The sequence below is a fragment of the Bacillus rossius genome, chromosome 2, assembly GCF_032445375.1.
Source record: "Bacillus rossius redtenbacheri isolate Brsri chromosome 2, Brsri_v3, whole genome shotgun sequence".
In the NCBI taxonomy this organism is placed as follows: Eukaryota; Metazoa; Arthropoda; class Insecta; order Phasmatodea; family Bacillidae; genus Bacillus; species Bacillus rossius.
Genome location: NC_086331.1, coordinates 89568462 through 89593629, shown reverse-complemented (window position 1 = coordinate 89593629; position 25168 = coordinate 89568462). Strand labels below are relative to the sequence as shown.

The 25168-nt window shown below is 40.2% G+C and overlaps 1 protein-coding gene across 1 annotated transcript in view; it reads left to right on the top strand.

Annotated features, from left to right (window-relative positions):
* LOC134528920 (fatty acid synthase-like) overlaps positions 1-25168 on the top strand; it is a 183780-nt gene that overhangs the window by 117326 nt on the left and 41286 nt on the right. Inside the window, exons 33-37 of the mRNA XM_063362588.1 lie at positions 129-308; positions 704-902; positions 11023-11203; positions 19092-19237; positions 21039-21286. Of these exons, the coding sequence (XP_063218658.1) occupies positions 129-308; positions 704-902; positions 11023-11203; positions 19092-19237; positions 21039-21286 (954 nt within the window). The remainder of the gene's footprint in view (positions 1-128; positions 309-703; positions 903-11022; positions 11204-19091; positions 19238-21038; positions 21287-25168) is intronic.

The window sequence follows — 25168 nt, the reverse complement described above, 5'->3', positions numbered from 1 at the left end:
GTGAACTCGCTAGCATTTAGTACCTACTGCAGGGAGTTTTGACATGTGTTTGTATGTTACAAGGCGTATCGACAAACACTGTCACGTATTGTTTCGCTAGCAACGTGTCGTGACCCTGTCCCTCGCAGGCCTTATTCTCGCTGTTCCTGAACGGCCGCTTGCAGAGGGGCGAGAGCGTGCTGATCCACGCCGGCAGCGGTGGCGTGGGGCAGGCCGCCATCAACCTCGCACTGCACGCCGGCTGCGTCGTCTTCACCACAGTTGGCACCCCTGAGAAGAGGAATTTCATCAAGGAGCGCTTCCCGCAGGTAGCGGCCCGGCCCCACTCCCACTAGGCACCGGGAACACAGTCCTCTTCATGCGCATTGGCTGCTCACTTGTGAGACGTCCCAACTGGAATGTGCGAGATTCTATACTTCTTTGGCTCAGATTCTCTCACTGGCCCAGAGTCCTTCAGGTAAACCGTGAGCCCGGAGCTGAAGGATCGCTGAATTTTAGTCTGTTGCGAAATGAATTCGCCATGTTACCACTTACCATTTTCCCACATCGCCATGTTGTCTTGTCACACTATAGTGTTGCCACGTTTTCACGTTGTCAGGTTCCCCTGTAGCCCCGTTGCCAAGTTGCCGCATTGGCATGCTGTGATGTTGTGGTGTTGCGATGTTGAAACTGGCGCGGTGCCGCGCGGCGGCGTGGCTTGCAGCTGACGGACCGCCACATCGGCAACTCGCGCGACACCTCCTTCGAGCAGCTCATCATGGAGGAGACGGAGGGCCGCGGTGTAGACATGGTGCTCAACTCCTTGGCCGAGGAGAAGCTGCAGGCTTCCGTGCGCTGCCTCGCCCCCGGTGGCAGGTTCCTGGAGATCGGCAAGTTCGACCTGTCCAGCAACAACCCTCTAGGTACGGCGCACCTGCTCGCCAAGTGCTGGAAGTGCGTGCATCATTAAAGAGCAATACCAAAGGTGGTTATTTGGATTCAAAAGTTTTTAAAAATGTTTTTTTTTTTACAATTAAATGATTCTGGCCCAAATCCTATGACGTCATAGTTGGCTACCATCATCATCTACCGCGTAATTTTTCTTCGCTGGTAATCATTTCAAAACTTATAATTAAAACATTAAATGTTCCAAAACTAGTTGCTACAGCAGATGTTCGAAATCGTCTGCACTTGCGAAAGACACCTAAATAGGATAACGATTAGCCACAGCCATCCAGCGAGTCAATTGATGAGTTTTTTAAAAGTTTTCCAAGTTCAGTCACAAAAGCATTCTTAACTATAATAATAATTTATTTTCCCATTTTTTTTTTACACTTTGTTAACAATATTCACTTAATTAACCAGGAAATTTAGCACTCACGAAAGCAAGCTTGCATGTGAGTGCGTCCAGTCACTTCAAAATACATGCGGTATTTTGACGATTGTAAACATTTGTAAATGTATAATAACTGAGAAATAAATATATATAATATAACCTAAGAAACTTTACATTAGTAACATAAAGATGAACGTTAAAAAAATTATTAAAATTCAATTTTATGTTCAAACAAAAAAGTATAAATTATAACATTGTTACATGAATAAATGGAAATATAATTAAATAAAAATTAGTATTTAAGTAAAGTACAGGTACAAATTTATAACAATATATAAAACTTACTTAAATACTAAAAAGTCATCTCTTCATCAGTTAAATTATCTAGCCAAATATTAACATATTTTTTTCATTTGAAAATAATTTTTAGTTTTTAGTTTTCCACGAAGAATAACAACAATTTTCGGAAGCAAAAATTCTAAAGATCTCTGAGATATTGTTTTTTGAAATAGAGGGATTTGTAAATTGATATTCTGTCTATGCCCTGTAGGATAGTTATGATTGATATAATTTAACTGATTGTCCCTTTGATACATATTAATTATTGCCGTTCTAATAAACAATCTTTTAATATCAAATACATTTAATAGTTTAAAAAGTTCATTGGATTGCCTACGACTCAGTCATGTAAACTTTGCAATCAACAACCCCAAAAGTCATAGTTTTCAATCGAAAATAATATTGGTCCAATTTAAGGCGAAAGGTTTTTGTCGCACCTATTTTCGTTTAAATCGCAGTATGAATACATGTAAACTATACTGTTGCAAACACCCCAAATGTAAAAGTCGCTACCTTATACATTCACTTAACAAACTGATTTTAAAATACTTCATGAAGTCCATGTTGCGGCATAAAAACGGTTTGGCCTTGCCGCAAAGAGCTTAGTGGAAGTTTTATTCGCGCTACTCAAGGTTATTTGAAAAATAACCAACGAGCCCTTATTTAACTAAGTAAGCTTGTATATTACGTTTTGTTTCACAACTGGGCACTGCAATTTAATAAGTCAAGTTAACGGCCAAGTTTCATTCTCAAAATAATTATAACTGAGGCCACTTGCGCGGCCTTAGTCTCCCTGGATTTAATTATTTTTATATTGTATAAAGTTTATTCCAAGTTGATTTTTTTTATTATTATTACACTGTTTCAGTATTATGTGTATATTAATTTTTAAATACGCTTTTATAAGCGCTTCTAGCTTTTCTTTAATAAACTTGGCCGCCATGATATAGAGTGCGGAAGTGTAGAAACTCTAAACTTAAAAATATGTTTTATTGGTATTAAAATTTTTAGGAGTGTACTAATATTATTTAGTGGTGTATTGTAATATTTATTCATTGTAATATTTTATTATACTTTGTTTATTTTACGTTAATTATTCTTACTGTGTAGCGGTAAATTAACGAGAACTATCTAGCGGAGTGAGGGGTGGTAGAGAGAAGGGGGCGTGACGTCAGGTGACGTGACGAGTGTGATTCCGCTCCCAGCTGTTTGCGCGGACTGTGTGTTTGACCGCGAGTTCGGTTTTGACTGCGAGTGATAACGGACGTTCCTGCGCTTACTCGCGGTTAAGTTGGACAACTCGTCAAATGAAGTACTAGTGGAAGACACCAATTATGATCGTATCATCGTTACATATTGCAAATACAACAAGCAGGACCAAAGTGGCTGAAAATTTACTTTAGTACGGCGACAGCAGCCAATCAATTTCTGGACTCTGATACACCAGGCAAGATGAACCTGCGCGCGAGCATCCCCATGGGTCTAACGAGGAAACAGGGTATCATATATGGTGTTCCTTTGGATGTTTGTATGGATGAAGTCCTCGCCGGATATGAGAGTGCTACCCACAAACTCCTGCATGCGGAACGCCTCACCAAGCATATCCAACGCGATGGTCAGGATCTTCGGTGCCTATAAAGCTACTTAGTCTCACCTTTGAAGGTCAAACGTTACCTCCATATATCAGTTTCTATAAATAAATCTACAAAGTAACACCAAAAGTACAAAGCGTAACTATGTGTTACCAGTGCCACTGTTTTGGTCACACTGCTAAAAACTGTCGCTCCACGACTCCTCGATGTGCTACCTGTATTAACGTTCATGGACAAGCCTGCCCGACAGCTGATACTCCACAATGTGTCAACTGCTGGGAACCACATTCGGCCCTCAATAAAAAACTCTGCCCCATATGGGAACGCGAACGTGAAATCAAACGGCTAATGGCTTATCATAATCTTTCGTATGCAGATGCGACGAAAAAGTTACCACCTGGACCATGTGTACCGGAACAACAGATCCATTATCCTGTAATAGGGTTCCCTGTCATGCAACCCCGTCCCCATCATACATTTTCCACCCACAGTAGTACACCAGTAGAGGTCCTCGCACCACAGCCGACATTTGCTCACGTGACCCAACGCACCATGCCACATAAGACTGTGACAACACGGCCCGATGGATAAACCACATGTTACAAGGCGATCCCACCCGTCATTCCGCTGGACTCCCACACAAATGGCGACATTCGCCAATATTACGCACAGTTCCGTCCTGAAGTACCAGACATCACTATCGGGCCGGTACACAACCCACACGCAAGTGAGCACAACCTTGACCACCCGCAACCTACCCCTACAGGCACCGAGCACACTGTTTCTAATGATAAAGTCCAGAATATATTCAATATGATTGAGGGCTTGGTCAGCACTGCGAAAACCGACCATACGTTCGCCGTCAATAAGGATACCTTGATGGAGGTTCTCCTCCGCATTTTGAACCTATAATTCAATCTTCTTGTACCTTCTCGCTTCCTTTCAACCTTAAGATAATACAATGGAACGCTAGGTCATTGTTCGCTAATCGATATCCCATGGAACACTATCTATGCCTACACAACGTTGATATTATATTGCTACGTGAAACCAGACTTACGGACAAATACACAGTCAGGATACCAGGATATCAACTGTACAGATCTCACACACCTGACCGGGGTACTGCTATTTTTGTAAATAAATATTTTAGTGTAGAGGAAATATCGATTCAATATCCACCCCGTGCTGACAACATTGATGCTGTCGCTATTCAGATCCGTCACCGACACTTCGCATGGGCCATGGTGTCACTCTATGTCCACCCCAACTCCACCATTGATGCTGATACATGGGACCTTTTCTTCCGCCAATTTCCCACCCCTGTAGTGATAGTTGGGGATTTTAATAGCCACCATACCTCTTGGGGTAATGCTTATAATGATGCAGCAGGCAGGACATTGCTTGAATTTCTTCATACCTCGAGCTATATTATCATGAATGACAAATGCCACACTCGGTTAGGTTGCTACCAACAACAATATACTGCTATAGACCTAACTCTCATTTCTACGGATCTCGCGGGGCAACTCACCTGGACTGTCTTAGAGGACAATTGGGGGAGCGATCATTTTCCCATATTGTTGACTACGCAGGTCCGCCAACTTTTGCCTTCTCAACAGTCTCCAGACACAGCCAAGTTTCGTACCCATCAAGCTAACTGGAGTAAATTCCGCGGCCTTCTGGCCGATATAGCCCCTTTTGCAGACATAGGCCCAGGAACGGTAAATGAATGTTACGACTATTTCTACACACAAATCTTGCATGCCGCTCGTCAAACCATCCCTATGACATGCCAGACCGCTTGTCGTCAACGTAAACCCACATGGTGGGATGGTAAATGTCAGGCTATAATACTGCACGACTTATGGCCCTTAAAACTTATAAACACTGCTCCACTCTCAGTAACTACATAGCATTACAGAAAGCGCAAGCAGTGGCGAAATGGACATGGAAGTGGGTGAAAAAGGAAAAGTGGCACGCCTTCTGCACATCATTTTCGAGGTCTACTCCCCTGCCGCAATTATGGAGGAAGTTTAAACAATGTCGGTCTAGCAAAGATCTCTCTTATATGACTCTTATCCCTGATGTCATAGTTCCAGCATTTATGCGGCATATTGCCCCTGATTATGTTCCCAATGCAGATATACATTACACTCCGCCTATGATGCCCATGAATAGGCATATAGATCGTACGGCCTTAGTTATGCCTTTTACGCAGCATGAACTACAAACTTGTATACGTCATACTCCTAACACGGCGCCGGGACTTGACAAAATCCCATATGTGATGATTCGGAACCTCCCTGAGGAATGTACTTTATACCTATTACAACTATATAATCACATTTTCCTTCATGGTGTAACTCCGTTAGCCTGGCAGTAATTCATCATCATTCCTATTAAAAAGCCGAATAAACCGCTGTTAGCCCCTACTTATTACCGGCCCATCGCACTCCGCTCATGTCTCGCAAAGGTTTTTGAAAAATTATTGAAAAATAGATTACAGTGGTGGTTGGAAAATAATAAGCTCATTAGACCTGAACAGTTTGGATTTTGACCAGGTATCGGTTCATACGAGGCTATAATATCCTTATTGTCAAAAATTCATGCTGCCTTCAAGCTAAAGAAAATATGTACCACGCTCTTTGTAGACCTGTTATCTGCTTTCGACAATGTTAACTTGACTGTATTGTATGAGAAGCTGTACCATATTGGAATTCCCACTCCAATTATTCAATGTGTACATGCTCTTCCTGCTGTCCGACTATATTACCCAGTCACGTCACAGACACCATTGTCTGCACGCATAGTATATAATGGCATTTCGCAAGGCAGTACATTGAGCCCGCTACTGTTCCTTTTGTATACCCAAGACTTAGTCTATCACATTGGCCGTACATCCTATAACATTACCTATGCAGATGATATCGTGACATGGAACTATAATACAACATATCAGGGAGCTCAGGACACGCTACGTGACACTCTCCACAGGCTTCATGCATGGACTGATAGCAATGGATTAGAAATATCCCCGGCGAAAAGTAAGATCATGTTTTTTTCGAGGAAATATAAACCACACAATTTTCCACCCTTCCAACTGCTGGGTAAAACCTTACCGATTGTGACAGAAATTAAATACCTAGGTGTGGTATTAGATCATCGTTTGACTGGTAAAGCCCACATTAAATATCTAACGCATAAATGTCGAAAGCGCATAGATCTGTTAAAAGCTCTAACACACTGCACGTGGGGTGCGGAGGTCAAATTATTAAAATTATTTTATGTTACCACTATTCGATCGGTGCTCGACTATGGCTGTTGTGTTCTTTACAACCTCTCTCCCACCAGGAGTACTGAACTTGAGAAGATACAGAATGTTAATATGCGGATCATTTTAGGTGCCTTCCCTTCGATGCCTATCCCATGTATGCAATTCGAACTGGGACTTATGCCACTCGCCCTCCATAGAAAGCACTTCCTGGGGAAACTTTGGATATGCTCAAGGGCATCTCATGTTGCCGGTTATATGCGGGCGGTATACAAACTGGATTTGGATATTCCGGACGCTCTTAAACGAGCAAAGTCCCATATCGTTTCTACGCCCTGTTTAAACAAATATACTTTAACATATGATAATACGTTTCAACAGCAGCGAACACAGGTCATAGGTAGTAAGGAACAACCGTAATATCTAATCACTCAGGAGTTCTACGAAAGCGTGAATCAAGTGCATTTGCATCGCACCATATATACAGATGCTTCCAAAACAGACACAGGGGTAGGAGCTGCATATTACGACAGTCACAATAAAACTACAGGGTTATATAAACTGCCCCCTATAACTACAATTTACTATGCTGAGGCGTATGCGGTATATAAGGCGTTGCAATATGTGCTACGAGAAAAAATTCAACAATCTATTACTGTGACAGATTCCTACAGTTTAATTCAGTCTCTCACTTCCACCCCCCTTACTAGGGAACCTATGGTTTGGCTTATAAAGGAACTTTCGCTTACCTTATGTAGACTTCACATCAGTGTACAAATTTCTGGATACCTGGTCATATAGGGATTCACGGTAATGAAATGGCAGACCGCCTGGCCAATTTTGCTCGATGCTGTGGTAGTACGGTCCCGGCGGTATCATATAATGTCCTTCTACCTTACTTCAACCAGCTCATTATGAAGGAATGGGATACCGTATGGAGATGCTATGCCAGGGATAATGCAACATTTTACGCGCCCTTATATCAACATAGACCTGTCAGCACAGATATCGTCTTTGACAATCAGCCTCGTCACCTCGCTGTCTTATCATTTCGACTCCGATCCAATCATACTGTGGCCCCTGCCCACTTGCATAAACTCGGTATTCAAGACAACTCTGACTGCACATGTGATGCTGTACTGGCGGATGTTAATCATTTACTATTTGAATGTCGTTGTGTCCGTTCGCGGGATAACCTCTATGCTCAACTTAAGGATCTTAACTTTCCTTTGCCAATGGCATACCCCTCCTTGTTGTTTACGTCTACTTGTGAGGTCTGTATAGTGCTGTCACATTACCTATTCGAGAATGACATTCACATCTGAGTTAATGGTAACGCCCTTGGGTCCCCTGTCCTTGGTGACCGGTGTATTATATTAACATTTGACCTTATTCCATGGCCTTCTCTCCATTGGTTGATGGGCCTCGACCGAGAAGATAGTAAGCAATGAATAGTTCCTGCTAGGTAATCCTACCATGCCCCTCCGCCTACGTGCGCTCCGCCCGGTATATCTTTCAGTTGGATAACGCCGGTATTGATCTTTAGGAGAGACGGCTTCAGCAGCGAGACATTGAAGACATTCTGGTTGTGAGGGACCATAAGCCGTGTTGACCACGTGCGAGTATAGTTCTGGTTGTGGGCGAAAGCCGTTAACCACACAAAAAAAAATGTGTTTGACCACCGGTCGCGACGGACCTTTTTTTTTTGCGGCATTGCTCGTGAATTATGCAGTGTTAGCGCGGGCAAACTCGGATCCCAGCCATGGGACTTGCCTTTCGGTTCCTTACGTGAACAAGAGTTAACAGCAATAGTCTGTAATGATCGAAAATTGCTTTGGTTTGCTGCAGTCAATGTTATTTAAATGTATTTTATGAAAAGTGGAATTTCGCACGGCTCGGCAGTGACGGTAATGCCTTGGCTAGTTTCGCAAAGCAAAAAATGTGGTGTTACGCAAGCGCGCGACGGTGTGGGGCAGGTGACAAGCCACAGAAGCATCGCGTTGCTAGTAGCGCAATAGTTAGTGGGGTTTATGCCCGGCCCCGATAGTCTACTGCATCAAAGGTATGCTTCAGCACCAAGTAAGTGACATGACTGGATTTTAGTTCTTTATTTTCCCCGCTGGTATGAAACCTGGTTTAAAGAAGATGTGTTTATGTGTTTTTGATAACATAGTGTGGCGACTGGATTTAACGTTGTGGAATATAAGGCCTGAAGGACGTCATAATTTTTATTCCCCCCCCCCCCCCCCTCCGCCGTAAGAGAATTTTGGGACTTTGGTTTAGAATTTATTTTTCTGTAATTTTTGTCTGTAACCAAATGTCGTTTGTCTGTTAATTCAATTATAGCAATTTAAAATGCCACCTAGAGTTTACCTTATAAGGCTCATTCCCTTTTTTGGTATGACTATACATTGTTTGGAAAGAATTAAATTTTTTACAGGATCATTTTAACTCATTATTGTGCCTATCACTGTAGAGTTACCAGGATTGTCGTTAAATTTAGTTGAGTATGCTAGTACAGCTTTTTGCGCACTTGCCAATAGTGAAGTCAGTCTATGCGCATCTTATAAGCTTAAATGCATTAGAAACTCAGGATGTTATTAGTGACGCGTACACGGGACTGGCGTGGTGGGTGTGGACGTGTACAACTACCCCGGCATAAGGGGAGTTGGCCACATAACGTATTTAAAACGTAAATAAACACGACTACCACAGCGCTAAATTCTCATTTTCTATTTGTCGCACGGACTAACGTAAACAGAATAGCTGGACATTGCCGGGATACTTCGTCCAGGTCCATGTCCGCATGCTTGCCATTGCAGATACTCCGTTCCGTTACATCCGTCCCCGCTTACGTGAACGGTCTCCGCTACCGCGTCATTGTAGAACGGGTCTTATTAAAAATAAGCTACTAGACAAGTTGTTGCCCACATTTGCTGAAAATTTTCGATACAAAACATTTCAAACATCACTAAGTGCCTTCGTCCGAACCATTGATAGGGTTCTGCGTCTCATGGTAACGCACAGAAACTTAAGGCGACGAGTCCTGCAAGCCTACAGTGGGTTCCGAACCACGTGGATAGATGCTGGGACCGAACCCTCTGGACCCGCCACCGAGGACTCTGCAGTTCTTACTGCATCTGGCTGGCGAGTCGAGGGTCTTGGGGTTTGATTTCCTGTCGCGTGGCTGCCGAGTGTTTCCTTCCCAGTCTTCAGGGCTGGGAGTTGTGTGGTCCTTCCAACTCCACATTCAGAAGGCAATGTCGAGCCGCCGCAGGAACATTTCACTTTGTCTGCCCTACGGTGCAGTTCCCAAATGCGCACTGCGAGCAGACGGCACGCGTGTGTTGTCGGGTTTTCCGCCTGCTTCCCGCGTCACGGCACACTCTAGTACTACCTACAAGCCATGGGCGCTTTCTGCAAACCACAGAGTCATTTCACAAACCACCCAGATGCAAACCTATGCCTATTGATGATAGTGTCTGCGGATGGTTCAATTTTACCTGTTCATTCTTTTCGTCAGTGATTGTAGCCTCATGCACAAGAGCTAGGAAAGTGACTATATGTTGTGAGCGACGAGATGCGGTCGAAACCCATCATCGCTTAAGTGGAAGCGAAGTCGTCAACATAGCAGACCCACGTCTTTCATCATAAACATATTATATATATATATATGTGTGTATATATATATTCATAATGAGAACATAGATAATGGCAATAGTTTAGGAAGTCGTAGAAATATACAAAATGTATTGAAAAACACTTTTTTTGTATAATCTTCCTCGTAACTCTAGCTGAAAACCCGAAGAATAGATAATCTTAAACAGTAAAATTATAGTTTTAATAGCTGTATGTAAACATAGGTTTATAACTTCTTAAATAAAAATGACGTATCACTTACGTGTAGGCCTATGTAGTTATGATTCTAGCCCTGGAGAGAATTATACTTGTTTAGTTTTTTCGATACAATTAAAATTTGCCGTGACAGTAATGAAAATTAAAAAGGTTTTGATACTTTACTTATAAAATTTTATACCTTAGTTTTCGTATTCCCATCGTTTATTTTTAGTGTATTAACTTTTGCAGTAAATGGAATGTAGGTATTAACAAGCGTTTTGTACAACAGTAAATAACAGGATTTACATGACACTTTCACTTAGAAAACTTATTGCATTTCATTGAGAAATGCAAAATCATTAAGTGAATTTTTTAGTACTTACCCTTCCTTGAAAAAAAAAATTCAACACAATTTATGAAATATACTAAAGCTACGACTGCGAAAATTATTCATTAACTTATTGAAAATAAGTTTTAGTGTAGGGCTTCCACACCTTTGCTACCAGAAATTACTACCAGAATTTTGAAACAAATACTATTTTAAAGCTTTGTTCTGTAAGAGAAGTTTTTTTTTCATAATTTTTTTTTTTCAGAAATTGTTGTCTTTGTGCAATGTATTGCGCATACATGTCGAGTTACAAGTTGTATGTGTGGTTCCGCTGCAGGCATGGAAATGTTCCTGAAAGGCACCAGCTTCCACGGGGTGACCCTGGAGAAGCTGTTCTACACGCAACACGAGTGGAAAAACGAACTCCATACAATGATGACGAATGGCATCCAGAACGGCTCGATCAAGCCGCTCACCAGAACGACCTTCCAGTCGGACGAGGTCGAACCAGCTTTCAGGTAACGCAACCATGTTTGAAGAGTGCCTTGTTCAGTTGAGTGTGAGGAATGTGGTTGGCCAAAGTCACGACCTCAGCCACTATGGCAAGTGAGAAAAGTCGCGCAACTATCCTCGTGTGGACAGTTGGGAAAGTACTCGAGAGAGTACCAGAGCTAGTAGTTGGAAGAGTCGAGTGAGATAGCACATGTCAATAGTAGATCGCCCACTCTCCTTCTCCCACCACTACATTTTCCGACACAAGGCTCACCAGTCCGCTGGTTTTACATGTGTGAGCCAGTGCAGTCTAGTAGAGGAAAGCTCATGAACATGTGGTGCTCAGTTTACTCAAGAAGATGAGGTGGTCACAAGCAGAAACACTTGAATTTGTAGAATTGTACCACGGAAATGAATGTGTACAATACACAAACAGAGACATGTAACGGGCATTTTCTCCCTTCTATGCTCTTCCAAAGATTTCTGTACTTCTTGCAACAATGCACAATTTTTCAAACATTTCCTTACAACACGACGAACACGATTGCTCATTGTATGCTGAAAGTCACTTCTGTACTGAACCATCCCATTTTGTAATTCTGTGTGTGGACAGCCACTTTCGCTAGTTGCTATCCCGTTTATTTCACCCGATTAATCGCCCATTAAGTCCAGTTTTAGAGCTGCTAGCTTTCCGGAGAGGGTTTTGAAATTTATGGTAATGCATTAAGGTAGGATTTTATGTAATATACAAGCACAGAAGTACATCAGGCAATGCAAATTCCAAAATTAAGTTAATTGAGCTTCGAGCCACTTGGGTGATTCCTCAGTGCTCGTAAATTGAGTCATGTCTAACAGGGTGGCTAAAAACTGGGAAAACATAGGAAAATAAAACTTAAAAGTCACAGGGAAACCATAAATTCATCAGAGTATTAAGTAATCAGAAAGAAAATTTTTAGCATTGAACGAGAAATGCTGGTCGATATCCTTCGGCCAGCGTTGTTCTGCCAACATTGTTTGTAAACCATTTCGTATGGTTGTCAGTGATCACACCCAAACATAATGTGTTGCTTTGCAGTAGGGAACTATTAAATTTGAGACAAAATTTCATTTCACAAACTTAAGAAGGGTGGATCCAATAGGAGCCAGAATGGAGAGTAGAGAGGGTAGAGTCTGGAGGGGCTGAATAATCTCCCCCTGCCTTGCCATACTTCTGATCGAACTTGCACAGGATTAAAGGTAATTTTATCGGGGAAACTGAGAAGAACATTAGTTAGTGAAAACAAGCCTTCCCCACTCCCTTTCCTCCGTCCATAACGAGCTTCTGAATCTACAACTGGACTCCGAACGGCACGGAAGTTCCAGCTGCCTACTGAAGATCCGCCCAAGTACTGAGACGGTTTTAAATGTTAGATTGTTTACTGAGGAAAGTGCAAGGTTGTATTGAAACCAATTTCAGGACCCACATCCCATGTGAACTACATATTAGATACTATATACAGACAGTTATCTGAGGGAATGTTTCCAACATGTAGACTGTCCATACAACATGTGGGACTGTTATAATCTATGATTAAGAATGTCATGTTTACAGACCATTCATTGGCTAATAATGGTGTTAGGATACCGCTACTTTATAAACCTGTTACAGAACTGTTCTTTGTCATTTATCTGCTCGATTTACTCAATGTATTAGTCTCATCCAGCCTCCTTTCACAATATAACTTTCAAACAAATAAGTAAGAACATTGCTTTAAAACATTTATTAAAAACTACAAATTGATTCATTTTATGTTTATTTTTTAATTTTAAATATTAAAATATTTTAGAAAACCCTCAAAACATTGGTCTTACATCATTTCATTAAAAACAAATTAATTGTTTCCACAGTGCACAGAGTGGTTGCTGTTTAAAAGACTTATTTTAGAAAATAATGGTGAAGAGTACTGAAGTTCTAGTCCGACCAGCGACCTCCAATCAGCGCTGTCAATATAAATAATGAAAAGTTTGATAAGCAGTACTAATTGCAGCGCAGAACTATAATGCCCCGTAATGATACGGAATGAAGCCAGTTTAGTGTGTCCACTAATAAAATTTTGTTGCAAAAAATTCGATAAGCTACCTTAATGAATTTCTCAAACAATAAATAAACAGAACATATTTCATATCCAAGCATCGTATTAACGTTTTATTACAATAGTAATTATTCACTTTGGTTGAGGTACAGCAAAAATAATTTATTATACACAACCCTGGGATTATACGTGAACCACACAATATAAATATTTAAATATTTCTACACTCTTTAGAGATAAATGGTTTTAACGTTAATTCTATCGAAAGACATCAGGGAGGACAAACAACTTCAAAAGCACGAGCTGTTAATCGCGCAAGTAACATTTATGAACCACGATTCACAATAAATCGAATCTCGCGACTCTAACAAATGAAAAATAATGAAATATTTCATATATACAAGTTACAAAAGTAGTACAGCCCATAAATACGCACGAATGTCGCAAAACCTCTTTGAGGAGCATTCATAAACACGGAGTGCGATCCCTATGATACAAATTACAAATAGTAACAAGACTAACTTTATTGGACAGGTTTGCATCCTCCTAGAATACAATATCAATTCCTTCCCAGAGAAGGTGAATACCTGTGGCAATGATAATCGCCCCCAAAATTTACTTTACTCTGCAGAGGTAAAAGTAGAAACAGCTCGTACGCGCTACGAGAGTACCGATCAAAAACTTTAACAGTTTCCCTACAAAAATAGTCCCAACGTCGATCATTAGTATTAGAGGTAATGAAAATAGTAATAAGTAAGTGAAATGCGCAAAGTACAAAGAAAATCAAATAGATAACAAGCTAGCTTACGTGACACGGGATGGCGTGACATGTCCTACCAAAGTAAGTCGAACAAAAAAACTCGGGTAAGAGAAATTAAGACCAAGAACTGAAAGTTACAGTGACTAAGTGCAAAACCATAATATAGCAGTAAAAACAACACAAGACAGAGCCACATCTGCCGACGTACAGGACCAAATCACGATTACAAATACCAGTGCATGCCACGCCGATCGTTCACGTAGCACATTTGAATAGCTAAAGTTCATATCGCCTGACCACTGCAAGTAAATGTTAACATTACGAGCTGGCGAAAGACTGAAAGAAACTAAAGTAGAGGTCAGGTGCTACTACATAATCAAACGATGCTCTAATAGGAAAGTTTGAGCCATCTGAAATGGTATTCAAAAGCAGAGAAGGAGCTCAACGCGCATGCGCGAAGGGGAAAAGAGGGTAAGCCAAAAGACAAAGGAGTGGAAGGAGGACGTCCTCGCCGCGCCAATTCAAAACGCCGCACGGTGATCTAGTTCAACGGAATCGCACCTTTCATTATTTAAAATTAAAAATCCAATCTCTGCGAACGGTTAAGTCTCCAGAAACGAAAGGCCGTTAATTGGATTATTATAAAAAAACTCCCTTGGAAATTTCCGCTATTAGATAAAAAAGAGTGGTTCAACATCAGTCGCTTGAGAAGGAGCCGATATGCTAAAAAGCAAGGACGGAGGGGGGAAGGGGGTGGGTTTTCCGGAGAACGCCTGTGCTAGAACTAGCCTCCTTTCCTTGCGTCACGAAAAGTTCGTGTCACCGCTACTAGAGCACGCTAGTTATTTTTTTTATTCATCGGTTTTATAAACTCTCGAATGATGTATGTCGGTATCGAACCTTTGGACGAGGTTAGTAATAAAAACATAAGATTGAAAAATATATGCTTTAACCAATCGACCACATTTTTATCCTTGCATAGGGAGTGGGGATCACTTTCTTTTCTAGGGAACTTCCATCATACAACTCATTATAATATAACACATTGATATTACCCAGGAACCACTTTTCTTGGCTGATATAAGCCTGTGTAAGGGTTGGGACCAATTATTTTTCGATATATATATTACTCCTATCAGTTTCATAACATAGCAGCCGTATTGGCCACCATCTTGCATTCTCTCTTTTCGTCTACTAGTTTGCTAATTACCATATATCTGCATTCTTCACACTTATTTGTAACAAAATAGATTTAAAATATCATCGTGGGTGATTCTTCAATCACTTTTAGACATGCGATGTCAATCAGGTACCAACCTATGCTCTCGTGAGTGTACACCTGTATTCTGTGTCCAGTCAGACACTGACCTGCACTCTGCGGTCATGGAGAATGATAGTAACTAGTTATACAAAATTGAAACAATAGTGCAAGACAGATCTATATGCTTTGACAGATGCTATTTTAATGGGCATTGGAAAGGTGCACCAGGGTTATAAACTTACAAACTCAAAAATGTAATTACTTAACACATCAGGACTACATTACACAAATATACATCTGATGGCGTACGTGATACAATATACAATAGGCATGTTAAATACTTACACAGTATGTTTAGTTGTAACACTCATTACATGAAATATCATATAGTAATGAAAAGCATGCGTGTACCCTATAATACATAGCAGCTGTATTAGTTTATAGAATAAACTATATGCATATTACAAGGACATTCCACTTACAAAATACTATTCACCCATTTATGAGTCTCACTTCACAAATTTAAAGTAATCGCGACACCTAATCCACTAACTAATGGCACTTAATTTACTAGCGTTTTGGCAAGGAACATAAAATAAGGAAAAAAAATATTTCCACAGTAAATATTTTAAAAAGGATTTATTACATGAAACAGCCAAGTCACTGAAAGCAAAAAGAATGTCAGATAAATAGTCAACTGCACACAGTACCTTTACATGTACTCACTTGTCTTGTCAACTTTTCTAGCAAAATGCTATTGTTTTAGAACTTCTTACTTAAGTGATGACATTGATGCTTGGAAGATTTGTGGTGAAACCATAGCGGTAACCGAAGATGAATTCACCAAATTTAATGTAATTGTTGGAACCAAAGTCTACTCTGCAGACGACAGGATGCTATTGGAATCTCTGATTATGATGCTACGCCTTTCCATCGAAGCCGGAATAAATACTGTTGATAGGCAAAATTCTAGGTTATGTACTGAAAATAGATGAACTGCAACTTGTACAGATTCCCACACACCAACTTAAGTCCTTACTATATACTAAAGAGAGATTACCACCAATATGTTAAAGCCATATGGGAACTAAGAGCCTTGTCATCTGGTCCCCGCTTATAAACTCATGGTCAGTGGTATAATGTGTGAGGCAAAACAACGAACACTTTCAAATGATAAACATATAATTTCACTTATGGCACTCAGTTTTACTACATTTATACACCCTTCACATCAATCTGTTGTAACAAACTAAGAAAGAGTAACTTTAAAATAGAAAACCATAATACATACCATACACTTTATTTAGCATTTTAGATTGCAAACTAAAACATGAGTTTTTTTTTAAATTTAATATCTTATTATATACAAAAATTTTACAAATATTATATATTACATGAATTCTCCTCGTCTGCATGTAAACTTGCAAAAGTCAGCACTAGAATAAAGATTTAATTTTGAAGTGACTTGCAAACACTTATCCTCAGCTCCATTTGGTTTGCTGAAGATAGTGACTGTCCGAAAGTAAATACCCCAGTAAGCAAATGAACTCACAGTTGCAGTATTTCACATAATATTCTGATACTCATCACACTTCGCCTTCGGAGTCTGATGAGTGAGTGGGTCTAAGCGGGTATAATTTACACACTGCAGCATTGCAAGCCATGAGCTACGATGTACGTCCCTCGTCCACGATGGTTCGGTGTACCTGTCCGCAGCACTCTTCATCCCAGCAGATGACCGTGTCGGAGTTCGTATGTAGCAGTTCATAAACTACAGAACCACATTCCAACCAAGCCCGAATATTTCCCTTTGACGCAGCACTTTTCAAAGCTTCGTGAGTAGTAGGCAACTCTGTGTCTTGTCTCAGCAGATAAACCGCACACTCATTGCGAGTGCGGCATAGAACTGTGAATCCGAAGTTTACCACATTGCAGTCTGTCGTCCTATGAGGCTCTAAACTGCACACATCCAGTTTTTTGAAACCCACGCGAGTTATGTAGCTCACCCTCCTGTAGCTAATCCAAACATGTAAAACTCACCCCGGCACCATGCACATGCGCAGCTGAGAGCGGCTGCTAAGACTAGCTTCTCCAAGGGTACTCTCATCAGGTTTATAACACACAGGTTGTAGCCCCCGCCCCCTTCCTTCCTTCAGGGGTACAACACAAAATAAATTAACTAACAGTCAAAATACTAAACACATATAAATAAATGTGGCAAACTGCAGAGTAAATGGGGAACAAATGTAATAGAGGGCAAGGTTAAGCTTATTCAGAGGAACAAATTCCTCATTACATTTTACTGCATCTTATTGAAGTATTTTTTAAAGTACCGCAAACCTTTGAACAAGAGTGTACATTGAAACAAAATTTAAATGAAACTTAATAGCTAAACTTGCAGTCTCTACTTAAGTCCTTTGTTAAATAATCTATTGGGTGTGCCACCAACCTACTCATTTTCACGTCTGTACGATTGCGACTCGTAAACGAAAAGTTTACAAAGTTCATGTTTGTTAAAGGTGACTGCAAACTAGCTAGTTTCGCACAAACAGGTCTGGGATGAATAATCAAGTGTTGTTCAATGATATGGCTGCAGTCTTGAGTAAAATAAATAAATATAAAAGTCTAATTTCATTAACTCTTTTGTGGTGTGCAACTAGTGTAGAGATCCTGTCAGCACTCCACACCCACCTCCTTCCCACTTCAGACACACAGGTTTCCGCAGCAGCGATTACACTGTTCACTGCGCACTGCGCTAGGCTCGTTTACATTGAACGCGCCATCCCTCTCACTGCTCGCCGCAAACTGTTTCGTGGTGCAAGCGCGCAGAAGCGTGAGAGTGGTCATGTAAAAGTATGACTTGCAAACTGAAATGGAAGTTTATGCGAAGTTTTAGCGGTAACCGGAAGTTCTGAAATAGTTTCCAAAAAATACGTGCCACGGCAAACAAAGTTAGTTCTGTACTTAGGCACTAGTAAATTCCTTAGTTCAGCTGTTTCCTTCGACGCCCATTTCTGAATACCAACCTGCCAAGCGACGCGTTGTGTCCGGTGACTCGTTACAGATACACTTTTGACGGATTACTCATTCTGGTAAGTGATTTCATTTTCTGCCTATATGTGGATTACATAAATGCAAACTACGGAAGGTATAACACCAAAAATAAACTCCATTGGTTGGCTACGAGGGAGGGCAAGATTGTGTTGAAAGTTTTTGAGTAGTTTTCAAGAAAAAATGAGTGTGAACAATACAAATAAAGAAGCTTCGGTAAAATTTGTTCAGCGGCAGAGCTAGTGATTAAACGGTATGTGTTATTGTTATTTTCTTTATCATGTTAACTTTCCAATTATCGTATGAATTCGTACCAATGAATGTGTGAACGGTTTCGTGTTGTAAGTTACAGTAAAAGAAGTGGCGATTTATTACAAATTTATTAATGTGAAAGTATATAAATATTATAAATTATTATATGAGTTCTTAAAATGCTTTTTGTGCAATCATAATTCCTAAGAAACACATCTGAAATTCGTAATATGCTAGAGACTTAGCAACAGCACGCGCCATAAGCCGTGTGTTGCAATCTAAGAGTGAGACTGTCTATAGCACAGGCGCCCCCGGAACCCTTACCCTCCCCCCTCACACTTCCATGACCCTTCCTCCTCCCTCCCGGCTTCTTGCTCCAGCGCCTGATGTTGAACCCCCCTTTTCAATCTACTGGAGCTATTTTGTAAGTTCTCAAAACCCAACGCGCAGAATAGTCGTGCGAGCATTACTATGGACGAAAATTCACGCTGTATTTGTAATCGGTTCCCTGTGTGCAGGTATATGGCCGCTGGCAAGCACATCGGTAAGGTGCTGATAAAAGTTCGCCCAGAGGAGGAAGAGAGAACAGCAGTGCCCAGGCCGATCTTCGTGCAGGCCAAACCCAAGTTCTTCTGCAGCCCAGAGAAGTCTTACATAGTCGCAGGTAACCGCCGGTCTGTGGCTCGCTGCTGTTTCAAAATATGACTGGCCAAGTATGGCGAGTGTGTTCCAGCTTTTGAAAAAAATTCAGTTGTGTTAAGTATAGACAATGTCTTCATAGGTCCCGTCGCTCTCTGTAAAATAAATCACTTTAATTATGGACGTAGATATTATTCCACAAAGTCGCAGAAAATTACTATTTTTTTTTATTTAAGTTACCTCGTGTTTTATACCGCAGGTTATAACTGTACACAAATGATCAGATTTTCCTTTGAACACTTCAAACTCTAAGTATGTTCAATAAAATGAATGTTTCTGCCCTTGACAACTATTTTCTTAAATAATAATGGCTTTTGTCCCCATTGACAACAGGCACTTGGCAGTCGCCAACCTAGTCACATGGGCAACTCAAAGTTTTGTAAAGACTGTTTTGGAAGCATCTACACGTCGATATATCAAAATTCATGGCTACACATTCTACAAAACCAGACGTAAGCCATTCACACGTCATCGAATAAACGTCGTGATGTTGTGTGGGGTAAATCTCAACTAGGCTGGACTCCATCTGGGTGGAACAAGCTACTGTGGATAGCTGAATCCATTTTTCAGGTTTAATGTGGAAATATTAGTCGATAGGTTATTAGGAAGACGGATGAAGAAACAAACGCGTGGTTCGTAAAAAAAAAAAAAAACAAGCTCTGTGATGTGTGTGTGGTTGCAAGGCAGCGAATGGGGTTGGCAGAGTATATGCGCGTTTTTGACATGAATCTACGCCCATCAGTGCAGCGATTGTTTCGCAGAAAACATCTTTTCCAACAAGATAACTCACTGCCACATATGGTGAAGATAACACAAACGTGACTACGTATGAAACGTGTCCCTGTTTTAGAGTGGCCAGCAGCAAGTCCGGATATATCTGCTTTAGATTCTCCAAATATTGGAGAATACTTAAGAAGACAATAGCCAAAGGTCGTCCCCGCTATATACAACAATTACAGACTTATCTGTGGCAGGAATCGGGAAAATTCCAACAGACACTTTAGCCATTTAGTGTCTTCCATGCCTAAATGTCTTACTGCGGTTATCCGCCATAACGGTGACTACACCTCTTGGTAATCGAAACGAACAACATTTTTGATTTTCGTTGTGCAAGGGCATCTATCTGTTTTGCTGCAAAATAACACAAATTCTGTTACAATGTTGTGTTCAACATATCAAATATTAATAATATGTTTCTTGTGCATTTACGTTTCGTAACGTTTCTCAGTTCCTCAAGCTATTTCTTACATGAACTAACTTAATTGACTTTGACGTTGAACTTGATTGAAGGCAAATTAATTTATCATATTTAATTTATCAAAATATTGCTGAAAACACAGATGCCAACAGCAGCAGCGCTCGAGTGCATGTTTCCGTTATAACACACTAGCATATTAAAGCACGTGCATACTTGTTCACTCACATACCTGCTCGAACGCATACTTCCGCACTCGGATACTTGCAAGCATTCATATACACTCGCGTACATGTACACTCGTACCCTCACCTGTATGCTTGCATTCTTGCACACATTAGCACAAGTTTTAAATATTTGTGCACGATACGAGTTTCGTATTCCTCTGTGAAGAGTCATTTCTAATTAACATAGTGGCCACGAATACATATTGTGTAACTATATTTTTAGGGTCTTCACAAAACTGCTATGTAGTGTCCATGGACCACTGAACCACACAGTCCCTGTCATGACCTCCTCTGCTCTTACTGCGCCACGCATCTCAACTTGTGCGTGGCGTGTTGTCGCGCAGGTGGCCTGGGCGGGTTCGGCCTAGAGCTGGTGGACTGGCTGGTGATGCGTGGGGCGCGGCGCGTGCTTCTCACCTCGCGCAGTGGCGTGCGCACGGGCTACCAGTGCACGCGCGCTCGCATCTGGCGCAGCTACGGCGTCCAACTGCGTGTCTCCACCGCCGACATCTGCACGGCCGAGGGGGCGGAGCGCGTGATCCGTGAGGCGACCGAGCTGGGGCCCGTTAGTGCCATCTTCAACCTGGCGGTCGTAAGTGCGCCCAACCTATTAAGCATGTTAGCCGTGAGCGCTCCGTCCATTCTTCACCCAGCCACCCTCTTCATCCTGTACTCGTAAGTGCTCTGTCCCTCGACCTGCCATCCACCTCTTCAAAATGTTTATCATGAATGATCCATCCCTTATTCTCCCGCCCGCTCTCTACATCATGTTAGTCGTGAGCACTACATCCCTTTTTCTTCCATCAGCATTTTCCAATCTTTTATTCGTGAGTGCCCCATCCCTTCTTCTCCCATCTGTCCTCTCTACAACCTGTTAGTCATGAGTGATCTATCTCTTCTCCTCCCATCTGCCAACTCCAACATGTAAGTCATGAGTGCTACATCCCTTTTTCTCCCATCCCCCTCTACAACATGTTAGTCCTGAGTACTCCATCTCTTTTCCTCCCAGCTGCCCTCTACAACATGTTAGTCCTGAGTACTCCATCTGTTTTCCTCCCAGCCGCCCTCTACAACATGTTAGTCGTGAGTGCTCTGTCCCTCCACCCCCATCAGCCCTTTTCAACTGCTTTATATATCATCTAGTAATAATGAAACAAGTCCCTATAAATAGGGTTGCCATATTTTTTCACGGACCAACCGGGACAGTTCTGTCTTTTTTACTTTAGGTTTTAGGGATGTTGGTTTGGGGGGGGGGGGGGGGAAGGGGTTATGAAAACAGTAATGTAAAAAACACTTAAAATATAGAATAGATAATCTTTGTTATTTTATTCATAATGGTACACAAACATGATATTTTTACAAAACAAAACAGTTTTCTACTTGTTGTACCACTCGTATTTTTCACTTGAGTGAACCTTTCTCAATAAGTCCTTCTTCTCTTTAATTTTTTCATAAAATTCATTGCAGCTGAGTCCGAAGTTAACTTTGCACACCATCAAACCGCGGACTGTGGACTCATGCATCCAACCCCGTTCATCACTCCAGGCACTGTTCATCATCGCCTCCAACGGACTTCTCTGCTGCCGACTTCTGTAAATTTGTATTACTGTGTTACTTACAAAAAAAAATGTTACTGATCACACAAGAGCAGATTAATCATTCTCTGATCTAATAATTTTGCTCAATTATTTCCAAGAAACTGTGCCCTGAATCTAAACCGGGACAATTTCAACAACCGGGCGGGACACCGGGACAACCCAGTATATCCGGGACTGTCCCGGCGAAACCGGGACGTATGGCAAGTCTACCTATAAACCTTACTGCCGGGAGCAATTCACTGATTTTTTTGCAACCTTGGCAGAAGAGGACATAACTTTTAACACAATGATATGATTGTTGGCTTATTGAAAGTTTCCAACATTTAGATCCAACTTTGATGACATTTAACGAGGTGAGGGGTGGCGTGAATGCTCACTGGCCTCAGGAGGGACAGATACAGTATTCACAGTGTACGATATTCAGCTTATTTTTTTTTTTTAGTTTAGTTCAGCCTGATTAAGTTTGTTTGAGTCCGAGACTAAAACAGCGGACACGGTTCTCATTCCTACACGATATGAATTTCTATAAACAATCAACAAAATGACACTTCTTATTGCAAGTGTTTCAAAATAAAACTAGAGTTTTCCATGAGACTTTCTCACTTAATGGGCTCCAATTTGTTTTATACTGTAGGAATAGACAAATTTTAATGAGGCATACATTAAGAGCAATGATCTTTCAAGTAATGCCCCAAAGATACACACTGTGTGTGTAAAAGATGATAGATACAAAGTTCCTAACGTCATTCATACTGCATGGATGGCATGATGCATCTAAAATTTTGCCTTTGAAAGCAGTTTCAAGAATTCTATATATAATTTTGAGTCTTTAAATAGGATACAAGTGGCAATTAAAAAGTATATCAATGTCTTTTTCTCTTGTATAATTTCCATTAACGAAAGACAAGTTGCTTTTCTTTTTTTAAATCATTTTATCTGTACTGTTCCAGACAGATTAGTTAAGGAATATCGCTCAGGATTAGCTCAGATTGCTTCTTTTTTAACATAAAATGTATGTATTTGTACTTGTGACATCCTCAAACAAAAAATGAAAAGTTACTCTAACTTGGGTAAAAACTACTTGATAGTCTAGAGCAGGGGTCGGCAACCTGCGGCTCGCGAGCCACATGCGGCTCTTTGGATGTGAAGCTGCGGCTTTTTAGTTCCGTTCCAAAAATACTGCATCACCAGGTCATTTATACAGAAAATACTTTTTTATTACAAACCAGTAGTAAGCCTGGTTTTTTTCCACGCTTGTTATATTTTACTAAACAATATGTCATCAAGCAGTTAATTATTATCAATTTAAAGCTATCCATCCGCCCGAGGTTTTCGTTTTACTAGTACTTACGGGCTGTGCTGTAAGTAAGTGTTTAATTGTTTTAATTTTTTACTAATATAATAAGTGATTATCTAATAAGACCATTTATATTATCTATTTTGTTGTGAAAAAACACTTCTTATATATATGAATAAATTTTTCTTATGAATAAAAAAATAGATTAGTTTTTTTTATCAAAAATCTTTATTATGCAAGTACTATTTATTGTTGGCAAGAAAAATTTTTGTGGCTCTTAAAAAACTTTGAAATTTTGTAAATTGTAATTTTTGGCTCTTTCGACTCAAAAGGTTGCCGACCCCTGGTCTAGAGCCGTTAATAAGTCTTTTCTGGCAACTCCAATTTTCCTTAGAAATGATTTAAAGAAAGTGAAACAAAGAGACATTTATTTGAGACTTTTATGTACATGCGCAATTTTAGTTCGGGTTAAGGCGTCTGTGAACTTGCTACGAAAACTAGGCCGCAAAGAGCAACTGAAACCAAAAAGAATATCCTATTTCCTGAAACATACCAGAAAAGTGAATTGTCATTGCTTCTTTAAAATTCTTGAGATTATTAATAAAATAAACCAATATTGATTTAAACTCATTTCAAAGCAATAGTAATTACTTCTGTAACCACACATATTACATTTTTTAACTTGCAATAGCTACATGATGACCAGATGACCAAACACATGATTTTCCATCTAAAAATGTTCTACTGACACTATCACAATTTCTTGTATCAAGTAATCCTGCTTCAATATTCCGTAAATTTCTCTGATAATGGTTTAACAGTGTTATTCATCAGTCTCCGGTCTTAGGCCACACAACAAATAACATGGCTTCTCGGCCTCTATTATATTTTAACTAAGTCTATTGCAAAGACTTAGCATATTGTTACGAGTGAGGAAAACTGGTTCGTAAGGATAGCCCAATTAACTTTATGCAGTTTTATTTGCTACTACTACTTACATTAATAATTAAATAACCACACTAACTTAATGTCTGTTCTCAAATCACTACCTGAAGGTATAGGTCTGCATGTTCTATGTGTAATGTTAAGTGCCTATCGTAGTTCCTGAGCACGAAAGTCTGTGCCGTTTTTTAACTAAAGTAAATCCCACTGCAAGTCATTCTTTTCAATAAAACCAAAGTCAAATGAACGTAAGATTGTCTTACGATTTTTTTCACAAACTTACATCATTTATTAACTTAAATAAAAAATATACCCTTAAACAGAAAAAAAAATTACACTAAATAGACCATTAGTCTAAAGAATAATACACACTTCTTTAATTACTAAAAAATTAATATAAAATTTTTTTAATTCCTAAATTAAAATTGTGAAAAAAAGAATAGGTAACACTAAGATTTCACTTAAAGCTAAAATTCGCATATAGAAAAATTAAAATTAAAATTACGCCATAACGTTATTCTAAAGGGTCATTAGTCAATGTTTCTACATATAAAGAAATAAAATGACAGCAGGCAATAACCAATGATGTCTTATTATATTAAGTAGCAACAAGTTAACAACCTGAGACAGGACTAAC